The sequence below is a fragment of the Lampetra fluviatilis genome, chromosome 10, assembly GCF_964198595.1.
Source record: "Lampetra fluviatilis chromosome 10, kcLamFluv1.1, whole genome shotgun sequence".
In the NCBI taxonomy this organism is placed as follows: domain Eukaryota; kingdom Metazoa; phylum Chordata; class Hyperoartia; order Petromyzontiformes; family Petromyzontidae; genus Lampetra; species Lampetra fluviatilis.
In genome coordinates, this window is record NC_136284.1 from 10,489,091 (window position 1) to 10,506,250 (window position 17,160).

Consider the following 17,160-nt stretch of genomic DNA (forward strand, 5'->3'; position numbering starts at 1 on the left):
AACCAAGAATATGAATCCCTGCAGTCACGAAAGCTTTAAATCAAAAATAAAAATAAATGTTTGTTTATTTGTTTGTGTTTCTCCCCTGTGATGGGACTTTTCAGGATGAACGTTGAGATTTATAAGGGCTGAATTGGTCTGTAATAAGGTCGGCATTGATAAGAGGTCGACTGGTAGGACGTTGGCATATATTTACTTACGGACAGGTAATTGAACCTCTGTTTATCGGCTGTCGGAAGGAATTAAAATGTGATATCAATAGCACGAGCTTCAAATACAGGCTTCGAATATATATAAAATGGAAGCCAAAAATGCCAACGTTTTTTCTTTAGTGGGCGGAAAAGAGAGTACCCGGAGCGATTCCAACTACCCCTTATGAACGCGCAACATTCAGCACACATCCAAGCAGAAACCGCACACAAACCGGGCTTAACTCCTCGGCTTTGCTTCTGAGATCTGACAATATTTGCGAGTATTCAGGGCGACTTTGTTACAGGCGCTGTATTAAATCAGAATATTTATTTATACTGGAGGAGCTCTTTTTCACAGACGTTCAGTTGGGGCGGGTCAGAACGTTACAACCACGAACAACACAAAAACACGATGGGAATATAAAGTAGAGGAAAGGTAAAAAAATGACTTTAAAAGTTTTTAAGAAACTATTTTTTTATCGTACCAATTAAAGCACACTGAGCTATTTATTTTTCAAAGGTCACCTGGACCACAAATGATAGCTCAACAAAACCGGCTTACCGTGTGGAAATGTATAGGGTGGATGTGACTCAGGCAAGGGCTTTGTATTGTGTTTGTTGGGGGGCATGAGGAGCAGGAGGAGGAAAGGAACCTCGACCCACGTGTCTCACCTCGCACGTGGCAACAAAGTGGTCGTTGTTGGTGGCGCCGATCACCAGGTAGCCGTCTTGTGTTTTGAAAGCCTGCGGAGATCCATCGCAGCACGGCGGGCAAACGGAAATCCCTGCGACGTTGTTGTTTTTTTCTACCACGGTGCGGTTCACGAAGCTCGGGAACATTTGTAGTTTATTTCCCTTCCATTTACTTTTGATATTTGAAATGCAAAAACAAATTGCCGTTCTTACATTTACCAAATCCCATTGGCATGCGGCGAGTCCGGCCGAAACACGAGAGCACCGTGTCAAGTGGATTTACGGGGTCGAAACCGCGGCTACGCGCTCGAGATGAAGACCCACCACGCACACGAGGGTGGGGGTTCACACGCTGAGCTCCGCACAGATAGATTCAAGAAATCCATCGCTATCATGCTGTCTCCTGGCCGCCTCGCAGCCCACGCCTGCAGTAGCCGATGCTCTCAGGCAGCCTCTGATCCAAGCGCCCTCACCAGGCTGCTCAACCCCCCTTAGCCTCCGAGATCTGACGAGATCAAGCGCACGCAGGCATGCCGAATTGGTCGTAGGACCCAATGGACGGTGAACCCAATAAAAACTAATTTGACCGAAACATGTTAAATAAAATAGTGCGCAGTGACGTAGCTATCGGAGTGTGCAGGCGGTGCAGTCGAAACCGGGATCAGACGTTGGAGAGGTGGGGGGGTGTACCCGTTTCATCGCTTGCAACCAGCGTCCACGCGACACCGCTCGCACACTCACAGCAACCTTGACCACAGACGGTCCGGGCAGGCGGGCATCTCTGTCCCCGTCGAGGCTCCGGAAAGGCTGAGCAGCTTGCAATGATCGTGGTGCGTGTGAACCCGTGGCTAAGGGGACCCTGAGCCGGCACCGCTGAGATTCTGGGTTCAAATGCGGGTTTCAGGAGCCGTGATTACACCGTGTTGTTACCCATGGCCTCAGCCTGGTCACGATGACCACACATCCTTTGTGCAAGGGCCCCCCTGCGCCAACAACGCTACGCCGCTGGTAGTGCGCATCGCAAAGGGTTTCCGCTTCCGAGAAGCAGCGCATGTGCGTGCGTCACCTGGTAGGGCACGATGCTCTTGTGCGCAGTGCCCCAGCGAGTGGCCTCCGCTCCGGCCGTGAGAAAATTGGCGGCGACGTGGGAGAGGCAGGCGACCTGCGCGCCCCGCACGGCGGCGAGAGGAGGGGGGACGCGAGCGAGATGAGTTGGTGGCTCTCTTGCCCCCCGCCCCCCCCCCCCCCCCCGTGACACGCAACTCGGACGATGGTCGTTAGCATCGGCGCTTGGGGCCCACGGGCTACGCGGGGAGGACGAGCGAGCAAGCGAGCCGCTCAGTTGTCGCAGAGCGGTCGCTTGAGTGGACGGTGAACTCAGGTGGATGGGTGGCGCAGAGGTTGGAGACGGCACGGCTGAGATCCTGGGTTTCAAATCTGGGTTTCTGCTGCCTCGTATGTACGTATGTGTGTGTATGTTGAACTTCTTTCGCACCGATCATAGCCGACCGTGCTAATCGGAGGTGGGGGGGGGGGAAGGACAACTAACAGAACACAAACAGCAATTATAAAGAAATGAGTTTTCAAACTAGATATAAAAGTGTATAGCTCCAGTAGCTTGCTAAAAAGTGTAACGAGCTGATGTGGTCTGCACCCAGTCACCAATGACGACACGACAAATATACATCAATTTGTATTTCTGACTTAATTTCCGTTTTGATGTATACACATTATATATTATATTGACGAATGCATTGATTGGTCTCCTATGTGTGCTTGTGCACGACTGCCAATAGCTGCATCCTCTTTTGTTTTTTCGGTAAAGTCACGTAGGTAAAAAATAAAATAAAATAAATGAAGACAACTAAATAAAATCCCGACGTTTCGGGCACAACACAATCGTCCTTCTTCATGTGGGGACAACGTAGCGAAAGCACATCACCACATAATCCGCTACATTTGCCCTCGTCCTGCTCTGAGATTGAACGATGTTGTCTTCATCAACACGTGGATGAACACTCTTTGTATAGCGTACAAAGATCATGTCCCATCTGTGGGTAATGAGGCCGACAAGAGTTATTTCAACAGAAGCGGTGTCACATCATCTCCCAGGCTATCCTCTCACACTTCCAGCTGCGAGAGATTCAAGCGGAAATAAAATCTCGCGGCGTGTTCGTCGAAAGCGCAATTTGATTCTAATTTGGGTAAAAACGCGTAATCAGCACGGCCTGTCTCGAAGAAGGCGACGGGATATCAGAATTTGGCGCAGGTGTGAGTGGGTAACCACGGGCTGTTTGTGCCTTTCCTCTTGTGATTCGCGGAAGCCACCTTCTTGTGTTCAGCGAGAGACGGCGTACGCCAATGTTCCCAACTCGGAACGCTTCAAGAGGGACAATTTCGGTGTTTGGTAGCGCAAACATAAAAACAACCTCAGCTGGCAGATCGGTTACGCTGCACTGCGACCGAAATTCATGGGAACCCGAAACGCATTTTGGCATTTCACGTTATTGCTTTTGTTCTACCCGCGCTGTACAACCGCGAAGGGGTTCATCTGTCTGAGCAAATCCATATCCTGTGCCTGCGCTGGCCTTAATCACCCTGCGAGTATGGCGCACATATGTTGGGATCGTTGTGAGTTTCGAGTAGTTTAATTGCTTTTGAACTACTGTTAATTTCATATATGTAAATAATTAGAACGTAACAGATATTTGGCAACGCACGCCGTTCGATACTGCCTCCAGAGGTCTGCGGCGCACCAGGAGAGGTGTGGGCTGCATGGCGTAAAGCGGGCTGGCTTACGTAATCAACACAAGCTTCCTCGGGTATCCAGTAAACAATGACCAATTTCCGCAGGCTTAATTTCTCGCTCAATATTGTCTAGATCTATGTGTTCACCGTGAGAGGTAGATGACACGTGACTCGTAGCCAGGTCCCACAAATGTGTTCCCTAGTCCAACTGAAATCAAGCCCCGGAAATATCCAAATGCTAACCGAGGCTGCTCTGTGCGGTGAAATTCACGCCAGGATGGCGAATGGAAGGTTGGGAGTTTGCCGACATTATTATGAAGAGGCCACCGATGCAGCCCATCAAGGGAACATGCCCATCGCAATTACGACGAGAGATGGCGACGGCTTTCATCCATTAGTGGATTGTTCATTGCTGATGAAGACAGTAACAGGACATGATTATTATAATAATGATCATGTCCTATTACCTGCTGTAGCGCCTCCTACAGCCATCATCTCGTTGCTCTGCAGTTGGGCTCTGCTAATGTGTGACAATTTAATCTCTACGTGTGTCTATTCTAAACTAAACTATTTTCATTTTACCAGGTAAGGCCCCACTGAGCTATACAGCTCTTTTTCAGGAGCGACCTGGCCACAAATGACGGCTCAATGAAGTGGGCTTATCATCACGTGGAAATGTACAGCAGCCAAATACTCTAAACGCGTGATGTTGATTCTAAATTTGGAGGAAAAAACCAGAGGACCCGTACAAAACTCCACATGACTACGGGGAGAACACACAAACTCCAAATATTCTGGCACGGGAAATCGCGTCGGACGAGGCTCGCAATCTCTTAACCCTCCCTGGGGAGTGGTCACCTGGGACGAGAGGAGGTTACAGTCCAGGTGCTGGCCCCTCCCAGTGCGGGCCCTTTGCAGCAAGGCGGCCATGATGGATCCGTGAGCGAACAGCCCCGTCGCCAGGTCGGTCATCGCCACGCCGGGACGCACGGGGTCGCCGCCCTGGGGACACGCGGCGATAACGGCGGTATCAGTCGTCTGACTGTCAAGTGTAGCTGGCCCGCCCTGTCCCTCTCCTGCACGTATGCATGTTGGACTTCTATCGCACCATATGGCAGCCAACCGTGATAATCGGAGGTGCGGGGGACAGACAACGAACTGAATACAAAAAAAAGCAGCTCTCCTGTGATCGTAACGAGGGGGACAGGCCTCTGCGTGCGACTCCACAAACAGATGGGTACCAGAGGTTTGTGAAACGTCAACACTTTATTTCAAGGTATTCTTCCAAGGAGCGTTTGCGTACATGCAATCATGGCCAGACCCACACCCTCATCACCCTCCACGTCACGCAACACCTCAGCTCAGTCCCTCAACACGGAGTCCACCTCGAAATCTCTGACCCCTACGGTTGCCACCCTTCTCACAGTCCACACCTGGACACATTTCTCAGTCAACCTGTGTCTGTGATCAAAACCGTTGAAGTAAACTGGTGTGACATTCAACTCTATACCGGCACCAGACCTCGGAACTAAATCAATTCCTGCTGCCACGCGAACGTCGGTGTCAATTCCTCCCAACTGTCCAGGTCAGACCTGGACAGATGGCAACCCGAGTGAGCACCCTGCTTGTGTGCGCACGTGCCCCCACCACCCTGTCATTTTGACACGAGAACGAGTCCTCAAGCACCGTCACGAACCCCGCGTCATGACCTTGTGCAAATGAAACCGCAGCCCCCCCCCGAATCCAAGGGCGCTAATCAGAAAGGAAATTAGTGGCCAGGCCGCATGTTTGATCGAAGCACGTTTCCCGCTATTTACATTTCCTGGAAGTTATCAAAGGGGGTTTGGGAGCATTGATTTGTTTTGCAAGGGCTCATGTTCTTATTGCACCGTGGCTGAAGAGGGAAACGATGAGTACTCTCCATTCGGGGTAATCAAAGGCTGCTCTATCGAAGCCCCCCCAGTCAACATCAGCTGAGTGGGAGGTCGCTCCCCACCGCCGGTGTCTCACTGGTCTCGGACTGCTCCCCACCCACCCCCAGTGGTCTTGTGCTGTGAACTGCGAGGGTCTCCCGAGTGGATACTTTTTTTGTTCTCGTTTGGGGGTATAAAACGCCGATTGCACAAAATCTAATTTAATTGGATGGAAAAGTTGATTGGATGAAAAAGGTTAACCAAAAAGTATGTATTGCAGGCACAGTGCTAAAAAATATAGGTATATGTCTCATAAATCACTGAACACGTGCCAGGCTTACGATTCTGAGGCTCAATATTAATTTCTGGTTTTCAAAATAATACAGCAATGTACACACAAAGTAGGGGAGTAGTGGAACAGCGATTAGCACACACCGCACTCTGAATCAGACGACCGGAGTTCGATTCTTGGGCCACGGCTAGCGATACCTGAACTGGTCCTGGCCCAGCCAGCACCAAGTACGTATTGTCATACAACCTCCATGACTAACACACCCTGGGACAGGGCCTCAAGCCAGCAGTGGATCGCCAAAGGGTTGCGTTTATTTAAATGTTAAATTTGACTTGCCTTATAATCATATTTTTTTTTTACTAAATTGCTTCCTCTGAATGAGCTGCTATTTCAGAAAAATTTAACTTTTTAAATCAAATGTTCTGACACTGTCTCGGCCTCGCTGTGCGCTGTGTTGCACCAATATCTAAGTAGTTAACCTCACATTCAATAAACTTTCAGAGCCAGGGTGAACATCCGACAACAACCTATTTAATGAATAGAATGAGGTCATACTGAGGGAAAAACACAGCACAAAATATAGCATCTGTTAATACTTACAATATCAATACAATGAATGAACACTGCAGTATCATAACATTGTCTTAGATAACATGAATCTCAATAATAGGTCCTGGATGAACCAGGCACCTACATTAGCACTGAATAGCTATACAACAAGATAATAAGCTACTGAGTTGAATAAAGGTCACTTTGTGTAATCACCATACTGCAGCCAAAATGTACAGCACTACACTTAACACTGAACTATGGATGAGATACTTCGTCCTCCTTGCTCTCAAGAACACATTAAAATTAAATGGGCACAAGTCTGGCTTGACTTATCCAACTACAAATAACATTCACAATAATGCAAGTGGCAGGCTTCGTTGTTAACTAGGCCTCATATTTATCTTAACAATTTAACAGCATTATAAAGGCATTTACAGCATTATAGCGGCAATGCCGACATTATAACAGCATTCCCAGTATTAACATAAACGAACTTACAGACAATGCTTCTAAAAGTCCCACAATGAACAGATGCACCCGTCTTCACTGAGACGCTAATTGTGCCTCCATTTTGGACACTTTGTAATGGCTGACACTCCTGCCTTGCCTCGTGGCTTCGAGACCCTTAACTCGTAACTTCCTGGTCACGTGACCAAACTAAACACCATCATATCAGGAAGTTCATGTGTAAACACACCCTCATATCTGCCGTGGGGCAGAACATACACCACCTTGCCAAAAAGGGAGCTGTAAAACATTCTCACTAAAAAAATATGGTGGGGGGGGGAACTTAAATTATGTTTTTTTTGTGAATACATCTACAACATTTATTTAAGAATCGCAGTGCAAAACAAATAACATGCAGCCTCAACCTTTCTCCACTGCGAAGGAAACATTGCCGTGTTTATTGTTCTATTCACGTGACTTAAGAATTCTATTTTTTTTTCACGGGCCATTGATGGCATTTGGCCTCCAAATGACAATCAATCAGGGGCATTCAGAACTATACCATTTCTGGATATTCTGCTCGGACGCGGTCAAAATTGTAAAATAACACATGGTGTTTTTTTCCGAAAGAAAACGCATACTGATGCATATCTGAAAGTAGAGTCACACCATCACCCCACACAGAAATCTGCTCTTATCAAGACGCTCATTCATCGAGCTAAGAAAGTGTCAGATGATGACAGTCTGATATGTAAAATTCAACATGTTAAAGAAGTGCTGCAAATGAACGGTTACAATGATGCACAAATCTACAGGGCATTGAATGCCAAAACGAAATAAAATAACACGAGCAATGAAACTTCCCAAGTAATAAAAACTATCAAAATACCGTAAATTGCGGGAGTAACTGAAAAACTAGCCAGATGTTTGGAAGAACAAAACATCCGAGTCAGATTTGGCACAGTACATAAAATACGGAAATTAATATCTGGTACAAAAGATGTATTACCGAAGCTATCGACAGAAGGTGTGTACAGGATTAACTGCACGTGTGGTAAATGTTATGTTGGGCAAACAGGACGAATGATCAGCACGAGACTAAAAGAACATGAGAAATATATTAAATTCTCCCAAATGCAACTGTCAGCAGTAGCAGAACGCGTGTGCCAACAAGGACACTCAATTGATTTTGATAATGTTGAAGTTCTGTGCAAAACTAGCTACTATTGGCCAAGACTAATTAAATAATCTATCGAAATTGAAAGAAATAAAAATAATTTTAACTGTTCGAATAGCTACCGCCTTAGTGCTGCATGGAAGCGAATCATCAAATAATACAGTATTTCAATGCATGCCTATAAACGGCAGCATACTTCAATAGGGATTACCGTTGGTAAGGCTATTTTAATACACACAATAGACAGGAAGGACAAGATCAAAGGACTCGCATAATCCACATGCATAATGTGCGTTGACTCAGTATTCCCCACCCCCCACTTTGCACAAGAGCGCAGAAGCATGGTCACCACATCTACGCCTCGATATCAGGAACGAAACAGTTAGACTTCTCCACAAATCTGTCTGTCGCCTGATGAAGCTAGTTGTAATTACTGGTGAAACGTTGTACTGAGATTGTAAATGTTGTGGCTTGGCTCTCCAACACACCGGTGTGCTATACTAATGACGAATTGTCATGTTCTGTTTATGTGACAACCCTTACTAGTTGGCTGTGTTGGGTAGTGGCGGGTTTTGATGACATATTTATATATTTATGCGATCTAACCCCAAAAACCTCTATTATAGACATGATACATACATATCGTAAGGGCATGTGATGGCTTTGTGATGGACTACGATGGCTGGTTATTTGTGATGACGGCTTGGTGATGACTTTTTAAGAGAGCCGGTGATGGTTGATGATGACTGGTGATGGCTGATAATGGCTGGTGATTGTGATTTCTGATGGAAGCTGGTTATTATTAGTGATGGCTGGTGATGGCTGGTGATGGTTGGTAACCTTACCTCAGGCCCCGATATGTGTAGGAAGCCAGACACGGCTGCTGCCACGGTATCGATGCCACCTCGCTGCACGTACGGTCCCGTTTGCCCGTATCCTGATGGGTCAAAGCAAAACGCTTACCAGATGACACAACCCAAAATTATTTATTTTCATTTGTGATCAGGGGGTCGAACCAAAGTTGTTATAGTGATGTCCCTTGAATACCGAGGAAAGCCTCAATGAGTCTCAATATGGTTTTCAGGACACTCTTGCATTTTGGATATTTAGTGAATTCCAGTCATAAGTGTTTCGCCATTATATGGGAGGAAACCAGAGCATCCGCAGAAATCGTAAGAGTCAAAAGCTCAGCCCAGATAGATTCAAGCATTTAATAACTCATTGCCGTATTGTCATCTCCTACAGCGGCCTCTTGCAGTAACATATATCACTGAGGGGTACATTAATAGCCCCGCCAAATGTGTTTGAAAGCTCCACTCGGCAGTTAGTCAGAGCTTCCCTACTCCTGTCCTCGCCAGTAGCACCACGATGGCCAGATGTTAACTCCCTCGCATGGTATGCAGCAGGTCGTGGATTTGATCCCGACCCTGATGCCTTCTGTATATTTGGAGTTTGCATGTTCTCCCCGTGTTCGCGTGGATGTTTCTCCAGGGTTCCTCCAGTTTTTTCCTCCACATTTAGAATCAACGGGCGTTTTAGAGTATTTGGCTGCTAAAAACATAAGCCAATTCGTTCAGCTATCATTTGTGGCCAGGCTGCTTCTGAAAAATAACTATATAGCTCAGTAGGCCTTTCCTGGCAGGATCAAAAATAATAATTTATAGCTGCTCAACAGTGGTGTATGTCCACCTGGACATCTGTGAAAGAGAGCTTCATAGCTCATCGAGATTCCTCCAGTCTGAATGAACATTCCTATTCTGACTTTGTTCCACGTGCATCGTTTGGTGAGACCTGTTATGGAACAGTAGATCAGACGAGGCGCGTCCTCCCGCAGCTGCTCGTATCCCAGCCCCAGCTTGGAGAGTTTCCCGGGAACGTAGTTCTCCACCAGCACGTCGCTGACCCGCGCCAACTGGGGATGGGTTTTTCAAATGTCGTGTGGTAATAACAAGAAATAACCGTCCGTCTATTTATCCAGGAAAGCCTCACTGAGACACACAGGACTCAGTATTTGTTTACAGGAAGCCCCTGCGTACTTCCAGTTCAAACACTGAGAATGTATTTGACTTTTAATTAAAATAATGGGGGGGGGGGGGGTGGCGAGAGTGGTGGGTGCAGCGGTTTGCACACTGCGGCTTGAGTTCCGCAACAAGAGTTTGGTTCCCGGCCGCGGCTATCTGCAGTGAGCGGAGAGAGTGGGGGGGTCATTTAATTCCTTGCACCAGGGCCCGTGCCAACCCCGCTCCACCGCTGCGTGTAGGCCCCCAGTGTGGCGCCACTGCAATCTCGCTTGTTGTCCTGCCCCCGCACCTCCAAGTAGCACCGTTGGCTTTGGACGGTGCCAAAGAAGTTCTACGTACGTACACACATACATCTCTCACCTCTTTGACCACCGTCACTCCCTTGGGATGCTTCAGGTTGATGGCCACGCTCTGCGCGAGAGGAAACGGGTGGATAAAACGCGGCGACGCTCTTGTGTGTTGCCGCTGCGGTGGCCCAGCGGTAATACTCGTGCCTCGCAGCAAAAACACCCCCTGGGTTTGATTCCCGACTCTGGCGTCTTTCTGCGCGGAATTTACAAGTTCTCCTCATGCCCTGCGTGGATTTACTCTAAATTCTCAGAATGTATTTGTTTTTGTTTATTTCACTATGTACTCTTATTTGTTGACCCTGGTAGGAAAAATTCAGACGTCAGATGTTTTTACAAGAATGGCCCACAGAGTAATAGCATAAAATCATAACATTTGTGGAAAACAACATTGAAGTCATGCACCATTCAAGTGACACTAGCAGGTCATGCGAATCAAGACTGAAACACCAACTCGCACCAAGTCCGCTAACCACATGTGCAGGGATGGAGTACGTATCAGAAATATAACACCAAATCGCGCGGGGTCCATTAACCACATGTGCAATAGAAGGGAAATGTTAAGTCAAGGGAGGAATTAAAAAAGAAAGGTCAGAGAAGGGGAGAGGGATTTAAGCCAAAACCACGAAGCGAGCTCGTTCCAAAAGTGAGGGGAGGACACGTGAGATGACCTCTCACCGTGGCCGGACCTCACTCGGGGTGCATTCAGGGGAAGTAGAGAGGAGCTGCTAAGGCCACGTGACGAGGACTGCAGTGTGAGGTGGTCACCGAGGTGATCAGCTGATTTGGAGGATTTTGAGGATGAATGATGTGCAATGACGCTGTCTCTGAGCATCAAGGAAAGTGAGGTTTGCGTTGAGTACAGATCACAGCGGTGCGGTTTGCGCGGGGTGCCGAGTGCCCAAACGAAGAGGGGCTGAATGGAAGAGAGGGGGACCCAGCGTTGGAGGACAGCCTGTGAGGCCGGTTTGTCGACTCACACGTTTAGATTATGGAGGTTGTTTTTCTGCTATAAATTTCCACGTGATAAGCCACTTCGTTGAGTTATCATTTGTGGGCAGGGCGCTTCTAAAAAAGAAGCTAACAGCCCTGGGCTTTACCTGTTAATATAAAAACGAGTGTTTTTGTTTATTCTGTATTTTTGTAAAGTTATTTGTTTACCTTTCCTATACTTTGCACGACTATCGTGTTTTGTTTTGTTTATTGTTGTGACGGTCTGATCTGCCCCTAGTGGACATCTGTGACCAGAATTTTATTGCTCGTCGGATTCGTCCAGTATAAATAAATATTCTGATTCTGACAGACACCATTACAGCGAGTGTGGTAGCTTTGACGATGTTCAGACTGAGACGGAGGGGAATACAATGCTTCTTTCTTTCTGTAGAGGAAAGCAACTTTTATTTTCTTAGAAATGTTCTACATGAGCCTGGAAAGAGATTTTGGGATCTAGGATAACACTCAATTATATATATATATATAATTGTTTATGTTATATAGCGTCGTTCATGCAAAACTACATCTCACAACACTGTAAAGGACAACCGCAATAAAATAAAATAAGAACAAACAATACTGCCCCTCGCAAGACACATGCACACCAAAACCACGGCGGTAGTAAACAAAAAGGGTTCTTAAACGGAACGTAAATAGTGGAAGCGACTACATTTTGGTGAATATGAAGTGGGAGTGCATTCCACACTCAAGACATGTGAGGTTATTTTTGGTGACAGGCGAGGTTTGGTCGCAGCATGGGCTTGAAGTGCCCCGCGTATCTCTTCTATACATATGTAATGCAAGTAGAGCCTACATGCGCTGTGAGTGGACTAGTGGCCACGGGAGGTAATGACAGGGGAGTCAGCCGACATGCGAATACACTAGTGGCTACGGTAGGTAATAACAGGGGTATCCGTTGTGAGTGCGAAGGGACTGGTAGCTACGGGAATGATCGAGAAGGCAACGTGGTCAGGTGACGGAAGAGGATGACGGAGTCTGCCGGTGGAGCGAGCGTCCAGAGTCAGCGAGAATGATTGAGAAGGGGGGCGTGGCCTCACCTTGGTATATAAGGGGGAGATGCGCAGGAGACTTGGGGTTGTTGCAGTGGGGGTCTCCGCCTTATGTCAAGTGAATGTGTCGTCAATAAAGTGCCATCTCAAGAGAAGTGTCAAGTCGTCATTACACATATGCTAATTAAGCAACTGCCAGCTGCGCACAGCTGATGGTTGGTGATCACAGCAAGCTGTACCACAAGGGATTGGGAGGACTGAAGTAGAGATGATCCCAAATGGCACGAACGATTCTTTCAGTTTACTGCAGCATTGGGTGACAGTTTTGAAAATGAATCATCTTAAGCCCTCTGCCCCCCCCCCCCCCCCCCTTAATCTGCCCTCCCCCCCACTCGTACCTTCTTGTTGCGATTGACGCTCAGGAAGTAGACGCTCTCCGTGTTGGCAAACGGGGGCCCCCACCTCCGCGTCTCGTCCCCCAGACCTGCGCCCGAATTTCCCACCGACCCCCAAAAGTGACGTGGGCCGATTGGCCGGATCAGATTGACAACGCGACGCAGTACAAACCACAATCGGCAGTACAAACGAGACAGACATCGCAGACGAGGCAACAAGACAGACAATAATAAATGGCGCAGGCAACACTTGAAACAAATGGTATCAATAGGAGACAGACAGGACGCATGAGCTAATAAGTAGCAACATGCTTTTAAAATAAATGCAAAGCCAGGTACTGGTGGCTACGCTGCACGTGGCCTATAGTCCAACGAGGGTTGGTGGATCACACAGATTCGTGAAGCCCACTCTCTGTGGCTGGGGAGGTCACAATGATCTGGCTTACCAGGGTACGGCAGTACAGCAAGTGGATTGAGTTCCATCTGTACAGAGAGTGAGTGTTGCCACCTTTGCGCACGTGGATCTTCCCCGTGTATGCCGGCTTCCTCCCACGTGCATAAACAGACTTTAATGGAGTTGGCCAAACTTCCCAATATAGGACGGCTGACCTTGGGTAATTATTGGTGCCAACTCTGGCTAGCTTCCTCCCACTGGTCTGTGATTTCACACGCCTCCTTGCAAAAACGGTGCGCCTCGTTTAAAATAATCCTACAACATTGAGACGCAATTTTCCTAGATTACGCTCTTCATCTTGAATCTAATCGTGACAATTTCATGACTATCTGTGGGCGGAGGGGGGGAGGTGTCAGCCTGTAAATCTTGACACGTCTAGTCGGCGATCTAGCCCCGTGTTCTCCGAGTTGTTTCTTACCTGGACGTTCCACCTTGATGACCTCTGCCCCGAGGTCGCCCAGGATCATGGTGGCAAAGGGGCCGGCCAGCACCCTGTGGGGAAGAGAAAGGTGAGGGGGGGGGTGGGCGCAGGTGTGCGTGGAGGATCGGGGGGATGGGGTGGAGAGGAAATCAAGGAGGGAGAAAGAAGAAGACATTTGAGTCCAGTCCATAGTCAGCACGTTGTAATAGCAACACTGATTTAAGTCTCATGCAAAAGTGGCTCATAAACTGGGTCAAGGATGGATCCCGAACATTTGCCGGTAACTGGTTGAGACTTTTCGCTAGGAATCCGGTTGAAAGTCCGTCAACAGCTACGCATCTACATAGTAACGTGAGATTTAACGTTTTTTCAAGATGCACCATTCCTACCCCTGAAAGGAGCAGTTGGAGGAATAGTTAAAACAATAATAATTTACAGCCTGGATGAAGAACTACCCATGCCGTTTTGCTGGTGGAGGTAGTTTCACCATACAGTACTTCCCATGCTGATCTTGCAGCTTTGGTGAAGGGAGGGGGGGGAGAGAACCCATATCCGGGTACGACCCCACTCATTATTGGCGTTTTAACCATGGCCAGGCATTGAACGCAGGTGGTCAGAGGTTCGTAGGGCGGGTGTGTGAGCCACAGCGCCACGGCTCCCCCTGGAGGAGCGGTGTGGGAGATGAATTCCGTTTTTAGTCCCAGGTGCTGGATGGAGAGGTTCCCACGGAAGCACCGACGCGCCTACTAAAGAGCTTGATAGCTCATCGGATTCCTGACAGTGTAAATATTTAATTCTGATTCTGAACTGCGCACGAGAGGTGAAGCACGTGGTTGTACAAGGGAACAATTCTTTACACCCGCAATGGCGATCATTGGCCATTGTGGGGGCGAGTAACGGTAGGCCGGCAGGCATCCAGAACCCTTGAGAGCAGTGGTTCTCAACCGGGTGGGGTACGCGGACCCCTGAGGGTAATGTGGCAATGTCCCAGGGGGGGGGGGGGTTAAGTGAAGTGATTTATAAATGTGTGAAATTATATCACGTACGAGAGCCACTGGTGACAAATCGTGTATGGCTGTGCCAACATTAAATAACTACGATAACATTAAAATCCATATGGTAACCTGGAACGATAATAAAATACCTTTCTATGCTCATCGATTCACAAAAAAGTGGCTTCCAGAAGTTACCAACGAGCGCGAAACAAATTGGCGTCACACATGCACAGCATCCGTTGGAATTGTTTGTATTCACTTGCAGTTACTAGCTAGTCGGGATCAAGGCCGTAGCCATGGAGTCAACATTGGGGGGGACCAAATCTTCCAGGGGGTCTAGGGGTCCCCCCCCCCCCCCAGAAAAAAAAATCTACATTTGAAAACTAATTTCTTGCCTAAAATATTTTTAAAAATTCACTAACATAGGATGGACTTTTTATTTATTTTTTTACAATGTCTAATAGTGTATTGTATTACATTGCTCTGTTTTTTCTTTTTTTACCTTATCTTGTTTCATTGTATGTAATGGCAGAGATTACGGATTAATAAAGTACAACCATAACCACAATCATATAAACAGAAATCTATTTTATAGCAATATATTGGGGGGGGGGACATTTTGAGCATATATGAATATTGGGGGGGGGGGGGGGGAATGTCCCCCCCCCCCCCCCCCAATATATAATTAATTACGGTCTTGGTTAGGAAACCTCGCAAAGTAGTCGATTGGTTCAAATGTTGATGTTCCCGATTCATATACAGTATTTATTTCTCAGAGCCATGTTGGGTCATGCAAGTGGGCACTCGGTTGAAACAAAACTTAACAAGGGGGGGTAGAGCAGCTCAAAACATTTGAGAACCACTGCTTTGCATGGGAGATTGGCAGTAAAAAAGCGCCCTTCTTTGAAGGTGTGCGCCTGGGTGGTGTACGTGTGCGCAGAGGCGGGGTGAACTTTGGATGCAAGTTGTGGCTTTATAAAAGGACAATAAAACCCCAACGACCGACCGGTGGTCACGGTTCCATTGTTCCGACGACCACCGTGCCACAGGTTGCTTCAACGGGTGACACAATTTACTGGGATAATGTAAGTAATCGATTATTTGAATTGATCACATTTTGTTCCGGAAAGCTTCGATGAGCTTCAATGCACCCATTCAAGAGCGTCATATATTGGGATGTTGTTTGGCCAGTTTTTTATTTTTAAAGTGTTTTGCACATAAGATAAAATTACCCAGAAAACCCACACGTCATGGGAAAACCACGTGGCCTTCACAGACGAGTCGTCGCCAAACCAACTTGCTCTACTGCCGCCTCTTAACCAGCTTGGAACCTGGGGCCTTTTGGGATGTTCTGCATGATCCACACACCATAGACTCCAAATCTCTGGATCGTAGGCATGTGACGTCATGCTCTTGACTCGCGATTTTTTTTTGCTTTGAACAAAAATGTTTCCGCAATTTTGTCCCAAAGTCTATGTATTTCAGGAGCCGTGAAACGAGGTCTCAATGCGTTTTCTAGCAGAGCAGTGCAATCTCCCCTATTGGTTACGAGCCTCTGGAATGGTATCGTAGAACTATTTGAAATCCCAGAATAGATTTTTACCCTTTTTTCTGGCAACGAAACTTAAATCTTTTTATGAGGAATCATGTCTGCATTAACCACAATACTTGTGTTCAGAATGCAAACAAAAAATCCACTCTGATAATATATGCATTGTCCTTGAAACTAGCACTGTTTGAGATGAGGCTCAAAAGAAAGCTATCTCTGGTGTAGACCAATCAGTTTCAAGGACAATGCATATCTTATCAGAGTGTGTTTTTTTTTCGATTTAAAGCTTTCGTGACTGCAGGGATTCATCTTCTTGGTTCTTTCGGTAAAGTCACGTAGAAGGGAAGTAATAAAATAATAAAAATAAAACATAATAAAATAATTTTCACGACGTTTCAGCCACAACGCAAGCAGCCGTCCTCAGGTGAAAACCAGGTGTGTTTTTTGTTTGCACTCTGACCACAAGTATTGTGGTTAATGCAGATATGATTCCTCGTAAAACCCCTATTCTTATATTTTAGTACTGGGAAAGGAGGTCCCATGATATTTGAGATCCCCTTTCAAGTGACCCTCTGGTCCACACAGTTGGCGGCACCACTTCGCAGCTGCTCTGCCACCGGGAGTAAGTTGCGAAACATTAACAGTCAAACCGATAGAAATATTTTAATTCTCAAAGATGGAATTTTAGCCGTAACTAAGTGCATAACCAAATTTGAATGTATATTCTTGGTTCTTTTGGTAAAGCCACGTAAAAGGAAAATAATACAATTTTAAAAATAAAACAATAAAATTCTGACGACGTTTCCATTGCAACACAAGCAATCATCAGCAGGTGTGCAAAACAAGTAATCATCATAAGGTGTCACACCTGATGATGATTGCTTGTGTTGCAATCGAAACGTCGTGAGAGTTTTATTGTTTTGTTTTTAGGTGTGACACCTGATGATGAATGCTTGTGTTGC

General features: G+C 46.8%; 1 protein-coding gene across 3 annotated transcripts in view; it reads right to left on the reverse strand.

Moving 5' to 3' along the window:
- Window positions 1-17,160, reverse strand: part of SUGCT (succinyl-CoA:glutarate-CoA transferase) — a 35,007-nt gene that overhangs the window by 16,058 nt on the left and 1,789 nt on the right. For all 3 annotated transcript variants that reach the window (XM_078860490.1, XM_078860491.1, XM_078860492.1), the window contains exons 3-10: window positions 13,652-13,725; window positions 12,783-12,868; window positions 10,395-10,445; window positions 9,805-9,925; window positions 8,859-8,950; window positions 4,491-4,634; window positions 1,951-2,046; window positions 864-935 (exon numbers count right to left, since the gene is read on the reverse strand). In XM_078860490.1, coding sequence (XP_078716616.1) covers window positions 864-935; window positions 1,951-2,046; window positions 4,491-4,634; window positions 8,859-8,950; window positions 9,805-9,925; window positions 10,395-10,445; window positions 12,783-12,868; window positions 13,652-13,725 — 736 coding nt within the window. The remainder of the gene's footprint in view (window positions 1-863; window positions 936-1,950; window positions 2,047-4,490; window positions 4,635-8,858; window positions 8,951-9,804; window positions 9,926-10,394; window positions 10,446-12,782; window positions 12,869-13,651; window positions 13,726-17,160) is intronic.